Consider the following 26466-nt stretch of genomic DNA (forward strand, 5'->3'; position numbering starts at 1 on the left):
TCCTGTTTTGTTGATTTTTGAGCTATTTTGATTGAATACAAAATTTCAAGTAAGCTTTAATCTCCCCACGGTTGTTATTGTATATTGTAGCAAATTGCGCCGTTCTGTTTAGACGGAAGACTGCTCTGGGACTTCCTCCAGCAATTGCTGAACGATCCCAGTCAACGGTACACGCATTATATCGCGTGGAAGTGTCGGGAAACCGGCGTGTTCAAGATCGTCGATCCGGCTGGCCTGGCGCGGCTCTGGGGCATTCAGAAGAATCACCTGTCTATGAATTACGATAAGATGAGCAGAGCTTTGCGTTACTATTACCGTGTTAACATACTTAGAAAAGTCCAAGGCGAACGACATTGCTATCAGTAAGTGTTCCGTTATTGTCCTTGCAATTAATTAATAGTCCATGTCAATTAATAATCATTGTAAAAAATTACAAAATAAATTTATTCGATTCTGATGATTTCGTATTTTAGTAATGTCAAAATTTAATTCTGACCACTGTTATAATAATTGAAAATTTTTTGACAAATGTTGTGTGGATAAGAAATTCGTGCTTACAAATACTGTTAGATTTGTTTTGCTTGTGGCAAACAAGTTTTATTATTGATTGCAGATTTCTACGTAACTCGATTGAATTGAAGAATCTCAAGAATATATCGTCGTTGCGCCATCAGATGCGGATAAAGTCGGAACCAGAGGAGGAAGGGCCGCTTTCCGGAGGTCTTGAAACGGATCCGGAAGCGGACATGCCGACAGACCTCTCGATGTCCAGTATGAACCAGCCATCGAGTGAACCGCAGCAGCCCCTGCCGCTGCACGACCCACCTGCGAAGTACAGAAGTCACGCGTACAACCTCGTTAAGACCAATCAGGAGCCGGAAGAGAGGAAGTGACGCGGGACCTAGCGATGGCAGGAACGCAATGATCGCGCGTAATCATTAATCGCGCTGAGTGCCGGCGGCAAAGCGACCTCGACGTAAGAGGGGGTCCAGTATCGGCAACCGATCGACGGATTGCAGAATGAGATCGGAGAGCATATGAACATTTACTCCGTTCGATTCGTCGATTAATGAGATGATATTCTCTACGCAAAGACAAAAAAGGTCTTTAAGATAAAAATATGCGGAATCCGAAAAGCGAATGACGGTGAATTCGTCAACGAAGATCAGAAAGACGATGAAGAGGGAGTCTAATCGAAATCAGTGGTTGACAATGGAGAATGGCAAAATATGAGAATGGCTCAGAGTTTTGTCGAACGCAATCGTTAATTAAGAGGACGTTCGAAACATGATGGTTGGTTCGTATGAAGCGCAACACAACACCGTTACGATCTTTAGGCATGTTACGGAGACTCTTTGATGAGAGTAATTGTCGGAATAGGAATAAGAATAGGTATAGAGGAAAAGAAATGGGCATATTCACGTTTATCTAATTCGCAGAATCACATTGACGCTCCAAAGATGATCTTCGAGGGATCAGAAATCATGAAATTTTGTGCTCCCCTTTCCGTCTGTCGAGTATTTGAAACATACAATTCTCTGTACTTTCGTCATTATGTGCAAGAGTGTGATAAGATGCGTGGGAAGAAAGCGCGCTTTGCCAATATCACTTCACAGCGCGATCGGATAACGATTTGCTCCTACCCTCCATATGGATTCACCATTAAGTCGTTGTGCGCCGATAATGATAGACGCTTCGATCTGAAGCTCGATCTTCGCGGATATTCCACCCCATATCCTCTTTCACATCCCCGTCCTCTTCCCTTGTAACGGAGCAAACTATCGACGCGAATTGTCGGGCAATTTCCTTTCCGCTTTTACAACGACGAATTGCGTATAAAACGCTGATGTATATGAAACGGACTTATGTACGCTTAAAAATACTATATACGAAGATTTAATGTACAAAGAATGCCAGAGGGAGAACTGTTACCAGGTCTTTCCTTTCTTTAGCGTCTCTCTTTCTTTCCTTTTTTATTAATTTTAAGAACATGTTCTGTGATGTGACTATGTTTTTTTTTCTTTTTTGCGAAACAAGTAGCCCGTGAATGAGATCAATCCCAAAGAGAGACTCGAAACTTGATTTGAGACATTCGTGTAAATGCATCACAGAAGAATTACGTTACAGACCTTTCCGAAGTATAAAGAGCTTGATAAAATCTTCCCGCGACAGTTTAATAACATTTTTACATATGTCGACTCTGAGAGAGAGAGAGAGACTAAATGGAAAGTTTAATTGGATTTTCTCAAGCTCTTGCTACTCTTGTACGCTGAAACGGTTCTCCACTACTTTGACGTATTTGTGCCAAGAACATTTGCCGTTTAATAAGAGAAGGATTAATGTATTTAGTCGTACATATTTAGTCGACCGTTCCAAAAGACTCGGTATATCACGATTTTGGAACCAAGTATTGTATCGTTCGCTCTCGGTACACGCAATATATCCAAGACGCACCGAGTATCGTGTAATTGATTGTACGCTGTAGGAAATGTATGTAATTGAACTAATTATTTGGATTTAATGATTTGTAAATGGAAACGACATATAAGATGATATTAGAAGATTAGTAAAAGAAGTTTATGGAAATTCGGGACCACATTTAGAGTATATAAATTTATCTATAGAAAAAATATATATATACATATATTTTACTATCAAAATTTATATTCGAAATTTCTATGTTTGTTGCCGATGCGATTGTGGCTTACATTCCACGACTCTTTATCCGATGATTGTTTAGGTGGTAAACGTGAAAGTCACGCGAGAGGAATAAAAGCAAGTAAACAAGACGTGTATACAATTAGGAAACAGGTTTTAAGAAGATTACTAATTGTATTTTTGCACTTGAGAATATAAAACTGAGAAAGTATGAGAGACTTGAAGTATGAATGTGAGAGAGAAAGAGAATGAATTTTGTCAAACGAGTATATGTCCGTATTGTGAACTCATCAGGACCAGACAGTCCGTATATGTATATCGTAAACTATACTCAATTCAGTCTTATTCTAATCGCATGTGTACAAGAGAAAGTAGAAAAGTAAATTAACTTTTTGACTTAACTTCGTAGAATGAAAATGTTTTCATTCATAAACGCATCTTAATTCTACTCATATTTGTATAGTTATGCAAATATGAGTAGTGGGGAAAAAAAATGCAAAACATGTGCACCTTGCGAATATTTGATAGGTTCACAATGTGGTCACTCGATTGTATGGATAAACGACACGCTGAGGAATATAATCGGCTTCTTGTATACTGTGATCTCTATATTCTGTAATTCAAAGGAAATATTGCATAGTTAAAATTAGGTATTAATATCTAGATGAAATGCGTGTACATCATGCACATCTAGATGAGACGTTTGCTTAGGAGAAACGCGTGATGTTATCAAGATAAGAGAAAGATATATATGTACATCTTTTTTGTTTACGGTCGTGTAAATAAATTTTATGTGGACAAATGTTCAGAGGAACGATGATTTATATATAAATAAATAAATATAAATATACGATATATCTATAATAAGCATATATAAAAATCGATTAAATAATAATGCGTCTGAGGTGAGAAAAGTTTATATATCGTTTCGCGTGTATAAAAAGGAACTGTAAAATTTTAGAGATTAGAACGGTTTTATTATATAACTTGTTATGAAGAGTACACGAAATGAATGTTGTAAATATAGACTTATTTAGTTATTAAGAATGTGCGAGTACTATTCCTTTAACTCATCCAATATACAACCTGCTAAAAATAAATTTTTATCACAAAGATAATAATCGTCAATATATTTATGAAATATATTTCAACATGAGAACATTTAATTAGCTCTCTGAAAGCATTTGAAGTTCTGCATCAATTGTCATAGGTGTAGTTTTTATAAAAATGATTTTTGAAAATATTCCACTTTAAAATTCTTGATGCTTTTAAAACAGAAATATTTTCCATGCAAGCATAAACTATTCTCCAATTGCAAATGTATGACAAAGTACTAGAATAGAAGAAAATGCTTTTTCTATATTGAAATCTTTATTAAAAAGGAACAAGATGCTTAAAAATATTTAAATGTACACGCTTAAATCTAAGACAGGTACTATTTATTGGAACAATATAACCTCATCTGCGATAATAGTTGTGCTGGGATGAGTATTTCCTTCGTCATCTTTAAATTCACTGTAATTTAACTTGCCATTTACCAGTACACGCTGACCCTTTTTCAAATAATCATACACAGAATCCCTTAAACCAGGTTTGAAAATACATATCTTATGCCACTCTGTTTTCTGCATAAACTTATCTGTTAAAAAATAAACAAACATATAATAATCATGTTTATTAATACTATCATTCATTTTTAAAAATCACAATTGTTCAATTATATACCTGTGTCATATTTATAATTTGTATGTGTTGCGAGAGAAAATATTACAACTGGATTCTCTGTGCTTCCTCGTTTCTGTGGATCTGCCCCAGCTCTTCCAAGTAAAGTTACTTTATTTATAGCTACAATAAAATTACAGAATAAAATTTTATCTTTTTGTATATAAATAAAAATATACATTGTTCTAATAAATTTTTTTAGTGTTGTAGAGATTATAATTATATATACGCACTTTTTAATATCTCAAATAATTCTCTAATACAATTATGTACTTACTCTTTTCTACCTTTGTGGTCTCGTTCATTTCTTCCGATAAAAATCGTATATTATTTAGTCTACCGGCTTGATTGCGCACTTGTAAAATAACCTAAAAATGTCGATATATAAAGTAAAATATATGCTTTAATCTCAAATAATTTTACCTTTTATCTACATATAGTTATGATAATGTTACTTACTTTGCGAAACATCGTTAGATTTTTTGTAAATTATATTTCTTTATCAAAAAAGTTACAAATAAGTGGATAGTATAAAAAATACAATATGAATACTAAACAGACACTGCCGCAAATCAGTGTCGCCAGCGTGCATATCTGGGCTCCACACGCAACAACGGAGACCACGTCCGTGTGCGTTCGGCTCAATAGGAACGAATCTATACTTACTACGTCTATGACCAGAGAGAATGCTATGACTGTAATGAAGTGGCGGTAAAAGTTTGATTCTTTCTGTGCTTTTTGTTGTCTTAGATGTATAATATTATTATATTGTATATTTTTATAGAATTGGATAAGCAATAGAAATTTAAAAGTTGTTTTCTTTTTCTGTGTGGGATCAAATAGCTTAAACGTCTATGAATATACACTCATTGTTTCAGAACTGTATTTATCAGTATAATAGTTCAAAATATTTGAGATATTTCAGAACATAGTCGATATTTATTGTTAATCAATTTTTTACATGTTTTCTTTTTTTTATTAAAATATTTTAGCAAAAGTAAGTTAAGTGAGGCAAACACAGAGAAAAGTGACATTGAATACAAATTTATTTAACAATTTTATTTGATATCTGTGTTAGAATTCAGCAGATGTATTGGATAAAAGTTAAAAATTGTAGAAACTTTTGTTTATTCTTGGAAATAGAATAAGAAGTGAAGTTAAATGTTGTCATTTGCCTATATATCCTTTCTATTCTATTAATATTTGAAATACATTAAAATTTGCGCAGCCACATTATAAATTAAACATGAAAATTTATGATTATATCATATCTGTATTTATAAAAAAATATTGTTTGCTACTGAATACTACTCCATTTTTCATCATTACGTACAATCACAGTTTTTATTTAATACATTTGCTGAATTCTTACAACAAAGATTACGCCAGCGATTGATTCTTTATTACTCGTCTTCATCGCGAGCACCACTGGGTGGAGCCTTCGGGCCACCTGCTCGTTTTGCCATAATAATTTGATCTACTTTAAGAACTGTGCATGCTGCACCAACTGCATACTTCATCGCCCATTTCTTCGTCAAATATAAGTCCAGGATTCCTGCCTCAACGGTATCAATCAGGGCTGCACCACCATTCTGCAATATAATTTGTAATATATAAATAATACTATAAAAAAATGACTCAATCATTCACGTCTAGTAGTCATCCATGTAAATGTTAGAATCTTAGAGTTGCGAATCACAATCAGTCATACAAATCGAACACATATTAATGCATTTATATTGTTTACAGGAATATTGATACTCAAAATGTGGGAAATAATACGTACATCAATATCGAAACCATGGTTCTTCTTTCCTTCTTTATGCGCGGCGTAAAGTTTCGACAGAAGCTCGGATGCATGAACGCCAGTGCTCTCGGCCAGCGTTTTGGGAAATACCTCTAAAGCAGTGGCGAATTTGCGCGCGGCGTATTGCTCCAGACCAGGTAGCGTGTCAGCATACGACGCCACCTGTGCGGCCAGTTCGATTTCCGTAGCACCTGCGCCTGGGACAAATTTGCCATCTTTGGTAATGCCCTTGAAAGTGTTAACACCATCGTTAATTGCGCGCTCAATATCGTCCATGTAATTCTCGGTGGAACCGCGCACAAGCACAGTGCTGACGCGGCTCTCCTTTCCCTCCAATTTGAATATCACCACTATAGTATCCCCCAGCTCGTCTATGTATACTGTATCAGCGTATCCCAACTCTTCTTTCGACGGAGGCACCTTTGAGAGAAAATATCGATTACTGTAATACCTTATTTTAACATTAGCATATGTATTGATTACAAGTTGAAAAATCATCATCAAATCCAAGATACATATACAAATAAAGGCGAATAAATTTACCAGCTTTGAGAGCGCTATGGCGCCGACAGTCTTGCATAATCGCCTGACGTCAAATTTGCTCGGAATCCGAACAGCCATCAGATTGTACTTGTTCATGTAGTGTAGAGCCATGTTTCCAAATTTTCCGCCGGACACCACCACTTCGGCGCCGCTGTCAGCAATAGCTTTGATCTGAGTCTCCAGCAGCGATTCCTCGCCACGCGAGAATTTCAACAACTCGTCGGCTGTCTTTATCAGCACGGTGCCCTTGGTCTCAGTCTGAGTGATGTCCACGGCGCAAGTGTAAACCGCGATCTTTGCGCTAATCTTCTTCGTGACTTCTCCTTCTACCTGACGCTTAAATACCATGCCTTGCACCACTTGAGAGTTGTTCAAGCCACTTCCAAGTATTTTGCAAACTCGTACATTGTCGACATTAAATGCTGTTTCCTCCGGTAAGATGGCAATACAAGCCCGAGTGACAAGAGAAGCGAGAAAATCCTCATTTCCATATTGTTTGCTCATAATAGCACTCCTGATTCCCTTTTTAACTTGGTTTTCATCGCGTACATCATCTATCTTCTGAACAATTAAGGTAGGTAAAATTTCAAGTGCTTTGTCTAAGGCACTTTCGTAGCCTTCAACAATTTCTGAAGTTGTAATCCCCTGTAATTAAAGAATTAAAATACAATTATATGTACAACTCATACTTATATACAACATTTTATGTAGGATAAATGCACTCAATAAAGTTATGTAGCTGCAATTTATATCTCTAAATATAAGAATATATAAAGATAATATATCAGAATATATTAATCTAACAAAATATTATAAAATCAATGTACCAGGCGAAGAAGTTCTTCCGCAGCGTGAAGCAGTGCTCCAGCAAAGATAATAACAAAGTTTGTTCCATCTCCTACTTCAGCTTCTTGCATTTTTGATGCTAAAACTAATAGCTTTGCAGCTGGATGTTCCACTTCCAGTTCATTAATAATTGTTGCTGCATCATTAGTTACAAATAGTTTTTCAATGTGATTGATAATCATCTTATTCATGCCATTAGGACCATATGCACTTCTTACAGTATCCGCAAATTGTTTGCAGGCTGTTATGTTCCTGTAAACCGCTTCTTCAAGGCCAGAGAAATACTGAAAGCACAAAATAATAAAATCATCAAAATACAGAAGCAACAAAATTTAGTTTGAAAAATTATAACATCAAGATTTTTATTATTATTTAATGACCAAATTGAATCTAAATTTTCTAAAAGAAAGCAAGACATATTTCAGGTATAATTTAATGTTTATGTGCCAAATTGTTTTGTTCTAGGATCAAGTATGCTATATATCTAAAATGTCCATAAAAGGCAAGGACTGATTCTTCGTATGTCCTTTCAGGGAAGGAGCATCATCGGTTAATGGAACCGCGTGACAATACATTTGCATGCACGTGGATACTATGATAAAAAGACACTTACGCGGGCCCCATCCTTAAGCATCTGCGCTACACCAGGCGCTTTCGGTACGTGCATAGCCATTTTTGTCAGAAATTTCGAAAGATCGCTTTTCCACGTGTGACTAACACCACAATTGACTACGATCTCGTTTCGCTTGAATGCGATGCAGTTGAGATTTTTCGAGACTGTGTCCGTGCTAGGGAAATTTATTCCGGCTAAAGCCTTTACAGACTCGTTTTCAACAGCGATTCTTTAGACATGCTAATTGGTTGTAACATAGGGAAATTTGTGGATAATTCCACAGAAATGCATTGACAGCCAATCAACAGCTCATGAACATATTTTACGTCAAGTGTGAAACCGCCTTAAGGGATCGGCACAGGAAGAATAAAGTTTGCTAAAAATATTGAGGAAGTGTGGCTAAAAGGATCAACGAGAGTCTTTCGAGGACGACACAGAAGAATCGAATTAAGTTGTTTGAGGTCTAGTTTTGCGGTTTATAAAAGTGAGATTCTAGCGTCGGACGTCTAAGTCCAGGTAGCCTTTAATTCGTAGTATATTTTCCTTTAGTGTGTACCTCTCTGCTTCTTCCTGTCAAGAGTTCACACGACGATTTTCTGATTTCTCTGTCATATATACAGCTGTTATGGACATGGTGATCTCGAATTTGCAACAGCAGCGTCAAGTGACGGAGCAATTGCGCCGTGAAGCCGCCTTAAAACGGATCACGGTGAGCAAAGCCGTCGAAGACATCATGAAGTACATCACCGAACACGAGCAGGAGGATTGTCTGCTGGTGGGTTTCTCATCGCAGAAGTCCAATCCCTTTCGTGAAAAAAGCACCTGTATTGTACTTTAAGCCTGCGTGCTTGAAATCAGAGGAGCAACATGAGTGATAATACCACTTTGAGCTTCCTGTGTGTTGATTTGATGCGAGGATAAATGTATTTACAATTGTAGGTATAAGTAAGTTTCTAATTAAATTATTTTATGATGTATCTTTAAGATTGTCTGTTGGAAATGTGCAGAATCAGATTTATCTCGACATATGCTATTTTAAGAATGTATTTTACACAAAGTTTATATAGTTTTCAAAATCTACAGGGTTAGAATTTCATGAGCTATATATATAGAAATTTACACATGCCTAACTTTTGTATAATCTTACCAAAACTTATAACAACAGGTTTGGACACTGAACAATATATTTTTATATACATGTAAAATCTTAATACATTTCTAAAATATCTTTATATATATTTATATGTATATTAAATTGTCCAAATAATTAATATCTAGGTGCCACGATTAGTCTTCATTTTTCAAGTTAATATTATTATAATAAAACATTAAAAATTTTAACAATAGTTTTAGATAACAGAAAATGAAATATTGTCTCAAGAACTAATATTAATTCTTAATGTGTGCTCAACTAAATTTTTATAGTATATAAAATGCGCATTGATTGTAAATCAGTCTTCTAATATGCCTTCATCAAGTGCCTATATCAAGATTAAAGACTGGTAATGAAACAATATAACGCTTACACAAATTTGTAATATCAGAATACTTTGTTACTTTAAAAATAATGGAAATTTAACATACAGGTTCATAGATAATTTATTGTCAAATTTTATTGTCAAAATATAAAATATGTTTAAAAACAAAAGCATTTTTGTGTGTGCATATTTACTGAACAATTTTAAAAACTCCTCTACTATAAAAATAAAATCTGTGTTTTAAGTAACAAAATGTTATTTTTATATATTATCAAAATTTTACATATTAATTTTACAATCAATATTTTACATATATTCATATTTATATAAAATAATTATTATGCCTTATTAGTTTTTTTAGGTCTTTTCGCTTTTGATGGACCATCGGATCTGTTTATGTCGGGATACATATTCTTAAACTCAGGCATTAAATCTGCTGCTTTCTTGTAGGCTTTTAAAACTGAAAACAAAGAACAAACTTATTAATTTGATATAAATTTATATATTAAAGTAATTTTTGCAAATTTTTTTCTGTGTGTATTTATATATTTTTCTTAATTTATTTGATATACAATATTAATATTACTCACAGGATTGCTCGATGGAATCGATTGGCGGAGGACCAGCTTTCTTATCTAGAGCTAATTTCTCTACTATTTGTATTTGACATTCCAAGTTGTAGGATCTGAACATATATGGATGATAATTTTCAATGTTGAGCTGATTGATGGCTTTTTTCCACAATTTGACTTCTTTATCGGATACCCGATTTTGCGTATCATAATAATATAGTGCTTTACTCTTATCTCCTATGGTTCCTAAAGCATATAATTATGCTTACTTCAGATATGAAACATTCGAAATATATTGTTGCATTATTATGTAAAATGCAATAAGAATGTTGATTTCGATAAAACTTGATTAGTTGCTTTGCTTAAGGGTTTTGTTTGCAAGCATTTACGTTTCCTAAAAATATGTAAAATTATGCAATAATGTTACAAAAAAATGATATACCTTGGTACGCAATTTTTGATAGATAAAAACCACCCAATTCAGCATTTGGAATCATGTAGCAGAGATTGGTTTGTGTATTCATCCGCAATGTGAATGCGCAAACAATCATTTTTCCTTTAGCAGCACATTTGTTTAATAAAGCGCCAAAAAACAAAAGATTATCTGTAAAGAGTAAAAAAAAACAATTACAATTTATTTTATTACATAAATGTTATATTATGAATTGAGTGTGTCATCGCACATATTCAATTTTTATATATTTTAATATCTTACCTTTACGAGTGCTACTATAATCTGCTCTGATAAAATACTTTCGCTTAACATGATATCTAAAGAGATCATTGGGTATAGGCTTTATGCCTATAACCTTTATACCTGGTGGATATAAATGTTTTATTCTGGAAAGCTCCTTTTGGAGGAAATGTAGTTTTTTACCACCAATTAACTCCTTAGTTTCTTGATGAAGGTCCTCTGGTATTATAAAAGGTAATTCCTCATTATCACTGTTGTCCTGTAAGAAATAAAATAAATAAAACATTTTAAAAGGATAAAACTTCAAAAAAAATTTGATATACATAAGAAAAAATTTGGAACATTTGATGTGTACATTTTAAACAATTCTCAATTATGCAAAAAATATTCAAAAAATATGCACCTCCTCGTAAGAATCTTCGTTCTTGAAAAATGTTGATCTCGATAAAACTTGATTAGTTGCTTTGCTCAAGGTTTTTGTTTGCAAGCTTCTACGTTTCCTAAAAATATGTAAAATTATGCAATAATGTTACAAAAAAATTAAAATCACTATTATTAATATAAAAATTTACCTGCCCAGAGTACGCACAACCAAATCAAGTTCCAGACCATCACACATCTGGAAACATAAGCGGGCGATATTCTTGGATGGTGCTTTAATCTGTTGCACCAGGTCTACTAACGATGTTGTTCTATAAACATCTACCTCTATTTCTCTTGAAAGTATTTCTAAATCTTTGTAAAATTGAGCGTGCAATTCTTCCCAATTTTTTGTTAAACCAATGACATAGAATTTAATGTCTAAATTTGCTTTTATGATACGCATGATACGTTGTTTTTCATCATCTGCGAATTTAGGAGTATGACAAGTGATCAAAACTATTCTGCGCTTGGTAAGGACTGTTTTTATCTTTAAGAAGATATCCATGGCATATGACAGTGCATCACGAAGTGGATATACATCTTCAGATTTCATACTCTGTATGCCCTTCAAGCCATTTTTTGCTGCGAAAATGATTGTAATCTTAGAAAACTGTCAGATAAAAAGTAGCTGATATTCTTTAAGTACACTACGTTTATGACTAATATACTTGTAGTTGTTATTACTTAGTTTTCTGATTTGTTGCAAATCATCCAATGTGACAGCTTTCAGTTCTTGCAAGGAATGAAGATTCTTCCATTCTGGATCTATATTATTTTCTTCAGTACCAAATAATACTACACCCATCCAATCTTGCATATTCCATGCTAGTTTTTGTCGAAGAATTTGCTTATAGAGCTAAAAGAATAATGATTAATAAAATAATAATAATTATTTGTATAATTGTTATTATCATAACATTAATAAAAATAATGTGCAATATATTTAACCTTAAAAAACTTTTGGATATGACTGCGCTGGGTTTCTGGTTCTATCTCAAACATTTTTGATGTTGCATCAACAAGAAATAATGTAGCTTCTCTCACTCCATACCATTGGCTTGCTTGCAGATCTTCTTCCTCATCCATATTATAATCTTGGATATCAAGTGCCATTTTTGCTATCAACGCTATCAATACAATTTGTCAGTATTTTATTATCAACACCTTTTTACTCACCTGTTCAAATCGTGTATAGAAACAGTTTCGCCATGGTTCAAGTAACATGCTTGAGAGTCGTCTGATTTTCTTACAGCAAAATACCTCCAGAAGCCACAAGATGCCGACACAATTAATTTTGTGCGCCTGTATGTATAAGTTTAAAAATATACGTTTAGTTAAACAGATAAATAGCAATATATATATATTAATTTATCTTATTAAATATAATTTTGATAACTATAGAAATTGTATTTTTTTCCTTAAAACGTGAATTTGTTTACATAGGTATTGCTCAGAAAATATGAAAGCAATAAAAAACTATTAATATAATTTTATATGATATAAATTATATATATCTCTTAGTAGTTAGATTACCTTTTTAGTTTACTCAAATAAATATTTTGATATATCAACTATCACACATCTATCACACTTGTCAGTCTTGAGTTTTAAAATATGTATTTTAGTAAACATTAACAAAGATAAACTACAAACTAATATTAATTTTTTAAAGACTAATATTCTATATATTTTTATCTGAGTATAAGGCATAAATGTAATAATAATGCTATTAATATTTGTAGTATTAATATTAGAATACTAAATAACACTAAGCTATATTGTTTGTGAACACAGTTTTATTATTAAAATACTATTTCCATTTAACAGTATTATTAAGTAGAAAATGAAAATTAGTTTTGTATTACATTAAACATAATAAATGTTGAGAATTGCTTTACAAATATGTGAAAATATAGTATTTGTTATTCCTTAATGATATGTCATATCTTGGTCTTTCATAAACTTAGAATATCTATATATATCACACACTAAGCATACTTATATATTAATTACTATGTATCTTATCTAATTTATCTATTAATTACTTATATCTTATCAAATTTTTTTTATAACTTTTAATTATTTTTATCTATCTTGTTTATGTTTTAATCTGTAACTTTACTTAATCTAGAAGAAAATAGTCGTATTATCTTCAAAACTCTGTTAGCATGAAGTCATAGCTCTTGCAGCGTGGACACTGAGCATGGTCGTATAAAAAAACAATCTGTACAATAAAAAATACATAATAATAATTATGATATTAATAACATGCCTTATGCCTGCAATGGCATTTTTATTTTTAATCTTTGAATTAAAAATTATTATGAAGTATACATTATATTAAGAAAATAAAATAAATGTTAAAGCAATATTAGTATATTAACCTTAGGATGTTGTGGACAAGGGTATCTCACTCTTCCTTTAGTCCAAAATCCACAACCATTGCATATAATATTAGAATGTGGTCTATAACAAATACATTCTGATGTATTTGTATTTGGAGAACTTTTTGTAAGAATTTTTGCATTGTTCTTCATGATGTACTCATGTGATTCCATATTTTTTTAATTATACAAAATTCAGAAGTACTGAAACTAATAAATAGGATTATATATCATCCAGCATAAAGTCATATCTCATTTCACTTTTTAAATTAAGTAATTAAGTTGCACGATTAAATTAAGTGGTTATTTGTAAGATCGCGTTGGTATGCAAACAATAGAAATATTGTAATTTTTATAAAAGTAAATATAAAATAATTGAAATTTACGTCCTACAGGAAAACAACGATGACAATGAACATGGTAGTCAGTTCTGAGAGGTTTGATTAGATCGACATAGATCGAAGATTTCAATCACCATAAATTATTCTAATTAATAGTAAGAGAACAATAAAATAAATGGCTTACCTGAATAGACACAATATGTATACCCCCGCAAACTGTGAAGTTCGGAATCTACTGTCCACTGGCCTACGTGCTTCCTTTAACTTTCATACGTCTTCTGAATAAGGACGAAAACAAAACAAACAATAGAGCGAAGTATGCGCCGCAACTTTTTCGCGCATCGTTTTCCGCTCTATCTAGTTCTGTTATGAAGTTCAAATCATAGATGCATTATGTGACGGTTAGGATTTTTAATAAAAAATTGCATTAAAAGTAGTGTTAAGTTAGAATATATCACGGCGTGTATAATGTGTGGTTTCTATAAAAAGTTTGGTGAACTACAAAGAATAAAAGGATTCAGAATTAGAAGGATCAACGATCGAAAGAGAAGGACAATCGAATTTATTGGAGATTGGAGGTTATGCAAGTAAGAAAATCAGAAAAAGGTATGTTTAGATCTAATTAATGTATTTTATATTTTCTCGCGTATATACAAAAACATATACGTGATTGTGTAATTACAGTGTTCCGATGTAATTTCTCTCGTTACACTTTCGATATCGTATGATAATTTTTGACATTCTGTAAAAATAACGACAATTAAATCCATACATAATCAGATAATATTAATCGTTATTTCTTTCATTCTCTCGTTGAATTGCTATTATGCGTTTTTAACAATTTTGAAAAACTTTGTATTAAGTCGAAACACTAGCACATACAAAAGGAATTTATTCAACGTTACATTCTATTCTCATTTTACATCGTTTTATATTCTATATAACTAACACGTATTTTTTCGTTTTATCCAAATTCGTTCTTTGATTTTCTTAGGCGAATAAAAGACCATTTAGTACGGATTTTCTCTTCTAAGAGAATAGAGTTTAGTTTATTCTTTTCTCGATCAATATTTTTTTTGACATGTCGACTTCGCATTATTTTTCATTGCGATGAAAATCGATATATATCTCTATCTTGTAATTGTAGAAGGAAGGGTATATGCGACTCTTTTTCGATCAGGGTCGTATTATGTATCGAGAGAGAGAAAGAGAGAGGTTTCCCTCTCACGCTTAACATCTATATATATAAACAACAATAAAGATATTTCATAAAAATATATCAGTGCCTGTCACTTCCGTGAATACTGGAGTTTCATTCTTACAGAACTTGTATTGTAACGGTGTCCCGTGTGAAAAGTTACAAAATTTTAGTGCTACAATAAATCTCTGTATCTTGTCGTAAGATAACGGTCAAGCTGTGAGATATATTTGAGGATATTTCTAGAAGAAAGTATTTTTTTTATAATGAAGTATGATTTAAAAAAATATCAACTGAAAAATTATTGCCGTTACGTTACTGCAAGGCATCAGAGAGCTGAAAAAAAAATCAGAGCTGAAATCAAAACGCTGTATTTATTTATAATTTGCACATCGTATGGAAGACAAATCGCAAGATCAGTCAACGTGAACGCGAGAAAAAATAAATATTCTCTTTTTTTTTTGGTTGCCTGCACTCGTCTACATTTGTGTGTCATAAAATTTTCCTTCATATATAAGCTTTGATTTTTAAATAACTTCAAGTTCACGGGGACACCGTTTAGGTACATGGAGTATATAGGAAACTTCACTTCTTGAAAAATGTATTGTAAGAGTATATGATAAAAATAATTTACATTTACACATGATTTTTCTCTCGGATATCTTACGTATAAAAGTACTTCGGTATTTAATTGGCATTTAGTTGCGAGCATCTCGCGTCTCGTAGATATTCTCGTCGTTCGAGCTAGCAAAGCGATTTTTACAGCAGTGTGATATAAAAGTTAAAGATCTTCATGAATTTCTCGCGGAAAAATCGAAATGTCAATATTTGTGCAAAATAATAAGTGATAGTTTCGGAACTTTTATATTCCATGGAACGATTGTGCATCTAACGCTAGGTTGTTCTTCGAGATTTATACTTCTGCATAATCTTTGGTCCTTTCTTTCCATTTGACCAGCTATCTCCCTCTTCTGTCCGACATCCTCCACTTTATCTTGCGCGTTTTGATTTAGCATAATAAAATACGCATTTCTTTTTATTTTAGCATAATAACATATAATTTTGTGAATTGCTATTCATATCGTTGTGAGTAAAAAAAAGTTACTACGCAGAGAAAAAATTTTTATATAAATAATTAAATTTTCATTTCTTTTTTGACACACGTCACAAATGTTGAAATAATTTTAAAAATATTCATGTTAAAATAAGTTCGCGCAAAAATGGGAGGCAAAGCGAAAATACATTTCTCAGTAAGATTCGCTGGCTACGTAAAATATCATCTTATCAGCGCGTTACATTAAATTTTAGCAAACCTACATTTTGCTAAAAATATTCCAATAAATATTTTGCAATATATTTACGATCTTTATCAGTGAACAAATATATCATCTTTCATCAGGTACAGAAGCTATAACAGCTCACAAGTTTAACTTGATGACATCTGCGAAACGTGGGACTTGATACAGTTCGCTTGGCACGCGGTTCTGATTCACAGAACTTCTGAATGACCGTCTGATTCGCGGATCGATTCGCAGAATATAAACGCAATCGCACGGTTGTATTCACACGTACGATGCAATTACAGGCAAAATGCTTGGACCGCACAGAGAGAACTTCCCTTTATATCTCGATACAACAAATACTAATTTACATTTGAGGCGGAATATTATTTATGCGGAGCGCGATTTAATTCGGATAAATCGACAAACGAATCACTCTCTTGCTTAAATTATTTCATATCGTTAAAATGGCGATTCTGTTCTAACATCGCGAAAAATTCAGCACCGCTCTCTTACATCAATTATGTCTAGCAACTTGAACAGCCATAGAAACATTAATCGCACAATTTTCTCTTATTAAACGATTTCTTCAAAGACACGCCGCATTATTAGTACAACTTTAAATATATCTGGTTTTGTTTTCATTGGTTCTTCCATTATTTATTACAATATAATGTCCGTGTTTTTTATATATATATATATAGCACCACGTTTTTTATATAATGCTGCTTAATTAAACCCGTCTTTAATCAAGAACACCAAGTTTTGTTTTCAAGAATTTAAATGCAATACGATGAATTTTAGAGATTGAGAATGTTAAATTCATATTTAATATAAGAATATGAGTATATGAGAATATGAATATTAAAGAAAGAAAGTATGGAGAAGTGTAGAAGCGTAAACAAAGAGTTTTAAGTACATCTTAAGTGATTGAAAACGAACACATTATCTCAATGGAAACTTAATGTCAATCTTAATTATTAAATATTGAACATTGTAAATTACCGAACGACGATTATGACTTCCGTTTCATTCGCGTTAAGTTCCTCCAAGAATAAAGTTCAATGATTTGCGAACATTTGTACGAAATACTTTGTACACAATGACGAAAGAGATCTGCGGATTCCCGTTTCTGTTCCGCGAACGATTCACACTCTGACGCCGACGCCGTTGTCGCTCTTGATCTCCGACACGACGTCGAATGTGGGGGTGCAGATGTCGGTGGGCGTGGGGATGGCGAGGGGTGCCAGTCGCGGATTCCTCTTGACCGGTGGATCCTTCAGGATGTAATTCGTGCAGGGTCGAACGCGCAATCGGCTCGAGTGCACAGCCGGCTCCAGTCTGAGAATCGCGCAGGAACGCGTCGACAGCTGCCTGGCGGTGCGATGATGCACCGACTCGGTGGATCTGCTCTGTAGAGTCGCCTCGAACACGCATCTCTTCAGGTTCATCGTCGACATCGAGTTGTACGCCGACGTGTTGTTGTCGCGTTCGGAATCGGGCGTGTAATCGGGCGTAAAGACCGGCTCGGTCTCCTCGAAGGACGTGAAGATGTCGGAGTCGGGCACGGACGGCGCGCTGAAGAAGGATTCGCGTAGGGACGATGTCAGGGCGTCGGGGCACATGAATGGGTCCAAGGACGTGAGGTCGTTGAGATCGCTGCCGCTGTTGCAGGTTTGAAAATCGTTGACCGAGTAGGATGACGGGAACGTTTGGTGCTCCGTCACGTTCGACAGGACCTCCTGGCTTCTGGACGATTCCGACCATTTCGAATCGGACGGTCGTCTCGAGCTGAACCTGGTGGAATCGTGTTCCGCGAAAATGGGTTCCGGTAATCTCGCGTCTTTGCTCCTGTCGGAGTTCTTCAGCAACGCTTCGAACAGATCGATCGGCTCCAACGTCGGCGTGTTGCTGAATGGAGGATCGTTCGTCTGGCCGTCGTTTCGCTCGAGCGGCTCGCTGAAGTCCTCGATGTTGAGCAGTACGGTTGGTATCACCGGATCCGAATGTCTCACGGGACTGCTCTTCTTGCCGAGGGGCGACTTGACGCGCTGCGTGACGACTTGGACGGCGGGTCTTGGTATCCCGAGACTCTGCGCCTCCTCGTTTTGGAGTAAGGTCGAGGGCAGAGGATCTATGGGACTCGGCGGTTCCGAGTGTATCGTCGGCACGATCAGGGAATCCATCAAGTTGGAAGGCTCAAGTAGGGTCGCGCGGCGCGTCGTCGGATCGATCGTGTTGATCGACTCGGAGTGCTTCAGCATGTCCAAGTTTCTACGAGTTTGTGTCACGACTCTGGCAGTATGGTCCGCTTTATGCGCGCTCCTCGGCGGCGGATCTAGGTTAATGAGATTCGCCAATTTGTTGGGCGTGATAGTGACATGCGGCACGCTCGGTGATGCGCTTCGCCGGGGAGTGCTCAATTCGGAAGTCGGCCGGGCGCTGTTCGGCGCCGACGACGACGACGCGGAGAAGCCGCTTCGTAATTTGAGCTTTAGATTCGGGCTCATGCGCCCGAAATGACGGAATTTCGGTCGCGGATGCGGCGAGGCCTTGCTGGACCTCCGTTGCTCCTCTATCTGCCGACAAAGCATCATCGCGTGCCTCGCCAGCGCGGCCTCGTATCCGTGATGGAGATTCTGCACGGAGAAGCCGCGATGACTCTCCGCGCCGCTTTCGTTCGTCGGGAAGAGCTTCACGCTTGCCCCGGAAGCGTGCGCCGTGGCCGCTTTCAAGTTGGAGTCCGACATAGACGACATATTCGAATTCCGCTGCTGACAGACGATGTTATTGCGACGCATCGCTTCGTTGAAGTCCTTGGCGTCCGCCACGGGAGTGTCGGTGTTCAGCATCGGGTCCGACAGCGCGTTCAGCTGGAGGAACTTGCGGCTGCCGTGCGCCCCGTCGCTCTTCAGGTTCTGATAAGAGATGAACTTGGGCTCGCAGATCAGCGGGAAGTTTTTGCCGTGCATCCGCTTGTGATTCAGTCGTCGAAGATGCCGGATCTTGTTGAAGGTCGGGTCGAGCAGGTACTTGAGATTCTTGATCTTGTCGATGTTATGATTTGAGTCGATCACGTGGTTGCGATCGATGATGTACTTCGGGTCGAGCATCTTCGTCAGATCGTGAATGTCCTCCTCGATTATGTCGACCGGTCGGCTGCTGCAGGACGCGATGTGGTCGATGTCATTCTTTTCAGGAGAGATGTCGACATGCCTGCTTGACACCTCCAAGCACTTTCTACTGGCGCAAAGAACGTTGTGTTGCTTACCAACGGCGAAGCAATCCTCCACGGGCGGATGTCGGCTGTCGTTGCTATCGTTGTTCACCTCGGCTAGCTCGAGATTCGTGTTGGTTCCGCGTCGCGTCGGCGAACAGCCGTAACGGCTCGGCATCACGCCGAACAGAGCGATCAGATCTTCGGCGATTTTCCCGGCGGCGACGCGCATCTCGCCGTGATGGAACGCGTAGATCCAGGGGTTCGCGCTGCTGTGCGCGAGGATCGGCAGGCCCAGCCACACCACCGCCCATTCCGACAGGATGTTGGTGCCGCAGAAAATATCCACCAGCATGCAAGTCTGAAAAGTGAGACGAGCTCGTTCGGCATAATCGTTATCGATCTGCAGCCGCTATGAGGTCACGACCGCGGCAAAAAGGATTTTTGCAATAAAGTTGCTGAAAGACATCGATTTCCGAAGAAACATTTGAAGCGTGAAAGCCGATACGACCGCCGGCGCACCCTTTGAAGTCTCCCTTACCCCGAGTATGAAAATCATTTCACGATGCATCGCGTGTCCTTTTTGAGCGTAGCGAGCTTCTAAAAGCGGAACATAAAGATCGTTTCGTCCCCGCGCCGCGCGAGTTGAATTTATTTTAACGTAGCCCGAGGCCGCGCGCAAGTTTCCCTCAATGTGCCGGCGAAACTCGTGACGTGATAAACGATTTCTTTCTGCGATTCGATCTGTACTCTCAATTAAATTGTGCCAATTTATCTAAAAGTTTTCGCGTTAAGGACGAACTCGGTATATTCAACTTTGGAAATGTTACGCAATTGTTTTGCCGCTTGGTTTTTTTAACGACGTAGCGCACGTAAAAAGTAACAAAAGGAACGAGATTAAAGTGCCGCGAAGCGGCAACGCGCTCTTTTCTCATTTTTCACAGCTCCTAAGCATCTTTCTGTCACGTCTTGGCTTCTGTAATTTTGCAAGTTACGCCGTTCCTCCCGTCGTTCCGCAAAACTTTCGCTCGCTTATGACAAGCCGAGACAAGCCGAGACAAGTCGGGGTTGAGGAAGAAACTTTTTGTTATCGTATCTCGAGATACGTATATCGAGAGCTGCCTGCTTTCAGAATCGATCAATTTGGCTCGCAGATAATCCGATGTATCAACATCAAACTCTTCTCGTTGTCAGCAAATTATGAAAAACTTCACGCATGATATTATTAATCTTTCATCGCGCGCATTTCTTCTGGCTCGTCCCCGGCGAGGATATTGACCGAGCCGGGTATGCTATAAATATCGGCCGGTTTTCCATCTTAATTTAAGTTTTTCGCTCTAGCGGGTCGTCGTATCGACGCGCGTTCCCGATATGAAGATGCGGAAAATATCCCACCGCGATCTTGCAATCAACCGACGCAAACAAATTTTATGCGAAATGATAAGCGTGTTTATGGCGCGTAATAAACGCTCACAGAAACTGATCCTCTTAGCCGGTTCATACGCGTGTGGCCGATTTAACTGGCGGAGATAATATAGGCGGTAAAAAGTGCACGGGCTATAGTAGCGCAAATCGTGTCCGAGAGTAAACAAGTCATTACCTCCCGTGTCCCGAGGTAATCGTCCGTAACCGAGATGAACGTCAGAGCGACGTTCGGACGCGAGGCGGAATTTCATAAGCGGCGTAAAGCGACGAAGTCGAAGGGAGGGAGTAAAAGACCGAAATGAACGGAGCCGACAGATCCATACGCGCGTGTTTCGTCACCGAGGAAGAGATTAAAAACTTTAGGTGACAAGTTAATGCATGCGTTAGATCCGATGCGGAAAGAAAAAAAAAATAACCGTATGACAAGTTAATTCGTACGTCGGATACGAGGCTTCTCGACATTCATATTCGGTTTATTCCCGTTCCTGCTATCGCGGTTATTTTATCCCCGACATTATTACTGTCGTCACGTATACGTGCATCAAATATACAAGCTCGGCTCGTCATATAACGCCTTATGAACACTATATCAGACTTAAATCTCGCCGCCGGTGTACAGGCGAATGGCGCGACGGCAGCAAAATGAAATTGATGTCACGCGTCCGACGCGACGTCTAAATGGTGACAGGACTTCAATGGTCAGACACGGCGCAACGCGGAAATTCCGCCGCCGGGTTCTCGCAGTTTGCCGACGATTTTGCGCAGCGGTGGATTATAAATCTTTCTGCGGCGACGGAGAATTTGTTTACGGTTTTGTGCGGCATGTACTCACTTGGAAGGGCAGCCAAAGGATGAGAAACGCGCCGACCGTGACTGCCAGTGTCTGTCCGTAACGGGGCAGCGCCAACGTCTGCGTTTGATGTCTGAACGATAACTCCACCGTGTAAATCGCGCGTGCATGGGCACGTGCGACGAGATAAACGTACATATAGCAGCCGAGCAGTACCAAAGCGCTCGGTGCCCAAACTGCCACGACCAGGAACACTCTGACCGGCGGTAGCACGGCCGCGTCGAATCTGCAGCTACCGCTGCAAGATAAATTTAAAAACAATATTCAGTTTGTGTGCGAAAAATAAAACCCGAAATTGACGTTTTTTTTATACATCAAATGTAAATGTTTTTTTCTTTTTTTAGTTTTTATTAAATAGGATTATATTAAATTTTATAGAATATTTTTAGAGACAGAGGTACACACCGGCGTATTTTTTTTTATTTTCAAAAATATAACACGTGCACGTGGAGCAAAAAAAATTGATATCCTATGAATATTGTACATTGTACAATGTTTAATATGCGACGACGGTAGTCGGATTGAGAGTGAGATCGATTGAAGGCTCCCCCCCGGCTCTGATTGTGCGGAAGTACGTGAGGGTGAAAGAATCTCCTTGTCGCCACTTTGTAGTTTACGTTTTAGCGCGTCGCTTGATCGTGCACAATCGGTAGTACGGCGAGCTTATGAGGTGAGAAGCTTTCCCGCCTCGCCAGGTGGTGCAAGCAATATACCGTAAAGCTAATAACGCTGCAAATCTCGGTAAGCAACGGTAATTCGACACCCCGCGTGTTTTTACGTCACGCTTGCGATTGCGTCAGAGAGAACTGATTACTGCAGCGCGATCGCCTCGTGTTTACATCGACCTCATGCTGAAAACTTGTTAAATATCGATCTAATTGCGTCCGTTTTCCAAGAATTATAACGCTTAATGCAGCATCGGACGCTTATAAATAGAAAAATGCGAGCAAGAATATCTTTCCTTTGAATTATGCTTTGAAACTTACTTTTCATGTAAACATAAAAATAGAAAAATGGGATAGCGAGATGAGTTTTCTTGATTCATTACTAATGTAGAGTATAAAAAAATTATATTATTCAATCAGATTTAATTATTTCTTAGTAAAATTAATAAAATTAATTTTCTATATATAATTGTCTTTCAAATTCTTACGGCTTTGAGAACAAAAATTAAAATTTTTATAGTCACGTGAAATTAACATTAAGGTGCTACTATGCTGCAATTAGCAATTCATGGTACAAACAAAACGACGTTAAACTCTTTGATATTAAAGGGTTGAAAAATGGAGATTAGATAATGGAGCGTTAAAAGACAGATGAGACTGAGTAAAGCTCAAGTCGGTCTTATTTTCACAGCAAGGTACATCCTTACATCCGTACAGCATTGTATATGCAGCGCACAATTGCATTTATTTGGATTTTTGTTCTTATGTCATCTGCATGATGTATCCACTCTTTTCGAGATGCCACGTGTCGCGGAATAATACGATACATTTAGATTATGTAGGTGTTTTCTGATAGAACTATAATAGAGTTTCTCTCGCAACGCTATTCACATAATGTATTGCTTTAGAACTTTGTTCAACGATACGGCGAGTGTCTGTTAAACGAAGGATTATTTTGTTTTAACTTTAATTAACAAAACGGATGAATTTAATCGAATCCTTTGAGTAAGCCGAGTTGAATTCATCATTTCATGTATGAAATCGTTTGTGTGAACTTCCACCGTCGCAGTTATCGTTTGCGATCGCTCCGCGTCAATAATGTACCGCACGTGCAACTCTTCTTTCCTATGTAAGGAAAGTTCCCATTACGGTCGTTCTTTTCCCTTTTGCAGAGAGGTGTGTAAATATATAGAATACTACTGTGTGATTTCTTTTGTAACGTTTTAACTGCACTGCGCGAAATTATGCAATCTACCTTCTTTATTCCTATTCATCTTCGATTGCACAATTGATGCCACAATTAGGGTGTTTAAAATGCGGAAGATCGTGTTTCAGAGAAATAATCGCGAGTAAATATAACGATATTTACTCTATTTTAATTCGAATATCATGAAATATTTTTGATACTGATGCGTCATTAATATAAGAAACATTTGAGTATACAAGCTCGTCTTATTACAGTCATTTGTTATTTAGGATCAACTCCGGAAAGTTTATAATTTAATGCTCAGTGAATAATTGAATGCAGCTGGTATTTGTATCTGTATAAATATGGTTATTCATGATAGCGTAGGATGTGATACAGAATTGTATAGCCATTTATTCTTTTCTTTGTTTATGGAACGTGACTAGAAGATAATTCGGTTTTAGCCATTTTGCCGCTGGCGTTTTGTTTGCAAGTTACGATTTTTCCATTCGTGCGGGATGAGATTAAAATAGAATTCGATGGGTAAAGTTAAATTTTTTGCCAGGTATAAATGCCAGGAATAATTCCGGGAGAAAATTAATTAATTTCATGTGAAGTGCTTTGAAACAAAATAATACAAAAATTTCGTATCAATTACATATGTTGCTTTATGTTTTTTTTGTGGAAATTTTTAAATAGAAAAAGTAAAAAATGGAAAAAAGATTGGGAGAAATGATTTTTACATTATTCTACTGAAATTTAACGCAGGTAGTTTTTCTTCGAAGATTGACGATTCCGAAATTGCAAGTCTCCCGCGGTACCTATGTTCCCCAGAGTTTTGCCTGAATAACAAATTTACCCGGGATTTATGTGGAAATATATTACCCGTTAAATAATAGATATATCTGTGGGTGTAATACTGCAAGAAAAATACCGCTATTCACCAAATAAATTGTACATTGCGCTTCTCTCTGATGTGTCGCAATCTACGACAGTTCCTTGATATTTTTCAACGGTTTTTTTGGATTATTTTCGGCAAATATGAAATGTATTACCGGAACTACCGTGATGAAAAATACACATTGAACACACATTGAACCTTTACCTGTGCGATTGCTGTACCCTTCCGGTCACTTGAGCGTAGATGAGGGGCGAGAGACCGATGGCGATCGCGTATATCCAGAAGATCGCGATGTACTTTTCTATACTGCTGTGAGTGATGATGTTCTTGTATCTGAGCGGCTGTGCGAGGGAAGTCAAGCGGTCCACCGCAATAGCCACGCTTACCAGCACGCTTACGCTGCAAAGCGCGATTACGACGCAATACGGCACGATGCAAAGGGCGGAGACGCCATTCTCCGGTAAACCGGAGAGCTCCAGCTGCATCCCGAAGGGCATAAACACGCCAACCTGCCAACAAAAGCCGGGACCGCTTGGTTATCGCGGATCTAAATGCGGATCACGCGTGCGCTATCGCGCGGGCAAGTTTGCTCATAAAGCGCGCTCGTGAAGAGACGTCAACTGGCAGTGAGATTGATTAGAGAGCACAGTTTACACTGCATTGTAAAACACCTGTGACTGCTGTATTTTCAACTGTGACCCAAATACAGAAAAACTTGCCAATCTGTCATTGCGAGACGCGTTAGCCCGATGTTAAATGATTAATATTGATAAATTTCTTTTATAGATTTTTTTAAAAGGTTTTTGTATATAAAATTTTTTATCGATTTCAACGTAAAGAAGGGCAATTTTTACAACACTCTCAGAATAATATAGCAAGAGCTCACCCCGAAATCGCTAATGGCCAAGGAGACCAGGAGGCAGTTGGAGGCAGTCCTGAGTCTCTTGTATCTGTAGAAGGCGGCCAGAATGATGGAATTGCCGGTAACGGTGATGGGTGACAGGATGCACACTATGGAGACCGCCAGGACCACTGAGACAGGATTCACGTCTAACCGCGTGTCTATCCTGGTGACAGTGGGAATGAGAGTGGTCGTGAGTTCGCCGGCAACGGTGGTGGACGGCAGCGGCGTGTCCGTGGCGAACGCTGACATTGTCGCTCTCTCAGGGAGGTCCGCACTTTTCCTCGTCTACGCGGCCTTCTTCAGGTCAAGTTCTCCCCGCCGTAGACGCATCCACCTTCGTGCGATGTCATGATGCGAAGTTTTCCAGGCTGCCACGTCGCGTCAGAGGCGCAGACAATTAACGGCGATATCACTCGCTCTTAACTCGTGAATAAACGGCCGGCTTGACGTCGTCGTTTGACGGCTGTAAGTAAACGACGCGTCTCTCTTTATACACTAGCAATTATCTGGCCGGACAACAAAATTTTTCACGCTTGATTTGAGAAACTACGATCGTTAATCTTCGATCGAAGCATTTCAATTATTTGAGAATAATGAGGATTAATGGTGGTATATATTAATATAAAATAATGATATCATAATTTAATGCGCGATTAAAAACTTTTCGTTATCATTATTGTAAAGTTCGAAGTCTATTTATGTCTCCTACAGTTTGCGGCAAGATCAAAGAATATATTGCAAAATAAGGAAATATACTTG

The 26466-nt window shown here is 37.3% G+C and overlaps 6 protein-coding genes and 1 long non-coding RNA gene across 14 annotated transcripts in view; 3 read left to right on the forward strand and 4 right to left on the reverse strand.

The window, feature by feature from the left end:
- Positions 1-3705, forward strand: part of aop (anterior open) — a 33477-nt gene extending 29772 nt beyond the window's left edge. For 4 of the 5 annotated variants that reach the window (XM_012361283.2, XM_012361287.2, XM_012361285.2 and 1 more), the window contains exons 4-5: positions 113-362; positions 596-3705. In XM_012361283.2, the coding sequence (XP_012216706.1) occupies positions 113-362; positions 596-893 (548 nt within the window). In that variant the 3' untranslated portion in view covers positions 894-3705. The remainder of the gene's footprint in view (positions 1-112; positions 363-595) is intronic. The other variant, XM_012361289.2, reaches the window with a different exon arrangement.
- Positions 3706-4010: 305 nt separating this feature from the next.
- On the reverse strand, positions 4011-5004 carry mtSSB (mitochondrial single stranded DNA-binding protein). Its single transcript, XM_012361292.2, has 4 exons — positions 4840-5004; positions 4658-4748; positions 4384-4503; positions 4011-4297 (listed from the first exon to the last, which is right to left on the reverse strand). The coding sequence occupies exons 1-4, from the start codon at positions 4849-4851 to the stop codon at positions 4098-4100; spliced, it is 423 nt and encodes a 140-aa protein (XP_012216715.1). The 5' UTR covers positions 4852-5004; the 3' UTR covers positions 4011-4097.
- Positions 5005-5293: 289 nt separating this feature from the next.
- On the reverse strand, positions 5294-8376 carry CCT8 (chaperonin containing TCP1 subunit 8). The gene is made up of 5 exons (XM_012361456.2): positions 8190-8376; positions 7558-7860; positions 6731-7375; positions 6167-6607; positions 5294-5972 (listed from the first exon to the last, which is right to left on the reverse strand). Exons 1-5 carry the CDS (start codon positions 8247-8249, stop codon positions 5784-5786), a joined length of 1638 nt encoding a protein of 545 aa, XP_012216879.1. The 5' UTR covers positions 8250-8376; the 3' UTR covers positions 5294-5783.
- A 152-nt stretch (positions 8377-8528) lies between these two features.
- On the forward strand, positions 8529-9837 carry Ggamma1 (guanine nucleotide-binding protein subunit gamma-1). The gene is made up of 2 exons (XM_012361130.2): positions 8529-8705; positions 8810-9837. The coding sequence occupies exon 2, from the start codon at positions 8815-8817 to the stop codon at positions 9025-9027; it is 213 nt and encodes a 70-aa protein (XP_012216553.1). The 5' UTR covers positions 8529-8705; positions 8810-8814; the 3' UTR covers positions 9028-9837.
- Positions 9838-9905: 68 nt separating this feature from the next.
- Positions 9906-12665, reverse strand: Irbp (Inverted repeat-binding protein). Of its 3 annotated transcripts, XM_012361119.2 has the most exons (9): positions 12533-12665; positions 12305-12450; positions 12041-12212; positions 11506-11938; positions 11337-11433; positions 10955-11192; positions 10682-10843; positions 10258-10485; positions 9906-10127 (listed from the first exon to the last, which is right to left on the reverse strand). In XM_012361119.2, exons 2-9 carry the CDS (start codon positions 12440-12442, stop codon positions 10006-10008), a joined length of 1590 nt encoding a protein of 529 aa, XP_012216542.1. In that variant the 5' UTR covers positions 12443-12450; positions 12533-12665; the 3' UTR covers positions 9906-10005. The 3 variants fall into 3 exon arrangements, with proteins under 3 accessions (XP_012216542.1, XP_012216541.1, XP_067208721.1); XM_012361118.2 differs by having other exon boundaries at positions 12305-12591; XM_067352620.1 differs by lacking the exon at positions 9906-10127 and having other exon boundaries at positions 10321-10507; positions 12305-12595.
- Positions 12666-14271: 1606 nt separating this feature from the next.
- LOC136999093 (uncharacterized) overlaps positions 14272-26466 on the forward strand; it is a 48424-nt gene continuing 36229 nt past the window's right edge. For both annotated transcript variants that reach the window (XR_010889507.1, XR_010889506.1), the window contains exon 1: positions 14272-14687. This is a non-coding gene — a long non-coding RNA (uncharacterized lncRNA). The remainder of the gene's footprint in view (positions 14688-26466) is intronic.
- Positions 14693-26466, reverse strand: part of LOC105668820 (uncharacterized) — a 58026-nt gene continuing 46252 nt past the window's right edge. Inside the window, exons 3-6 of the mRNA XM_012361436.2 lie at positions 25690-26170; positions 25008-25312; positions 22034-22289; positions 14693-20137 (exon numbers count right to left, since the gene is read on the reverse strand). Coding sequence (XP_012216859.1) covers positions 17708-20137; positions 22034-22289; positions 25008-25312; positions 25690-25956 — 3258 coding nt within the window. The 5' untranslated portion in view covers positions 25957-26170 and the 3' untranslated portion in view covers positions 14693-17707. The remainder of the gene's footprint in view (positions 20138-22033; positions 22290-25007; positions 25313-25689; positions 26171-26466) is intronic.

Source organism: Linepithema humile, chromosome 3, assembly GCF_040581485.1.
Source record: "Linepithema humile isolate Giens D197 chromosome 3, Lhum_UNIL_v1.0, whole genome shotgun sequence".
Lineage (NCBI taxonomy): Eukaryota > Metazoa > Arthropoda > Insecta > Hymenoptera > Formicidae > Linepithema > Linepithema humile.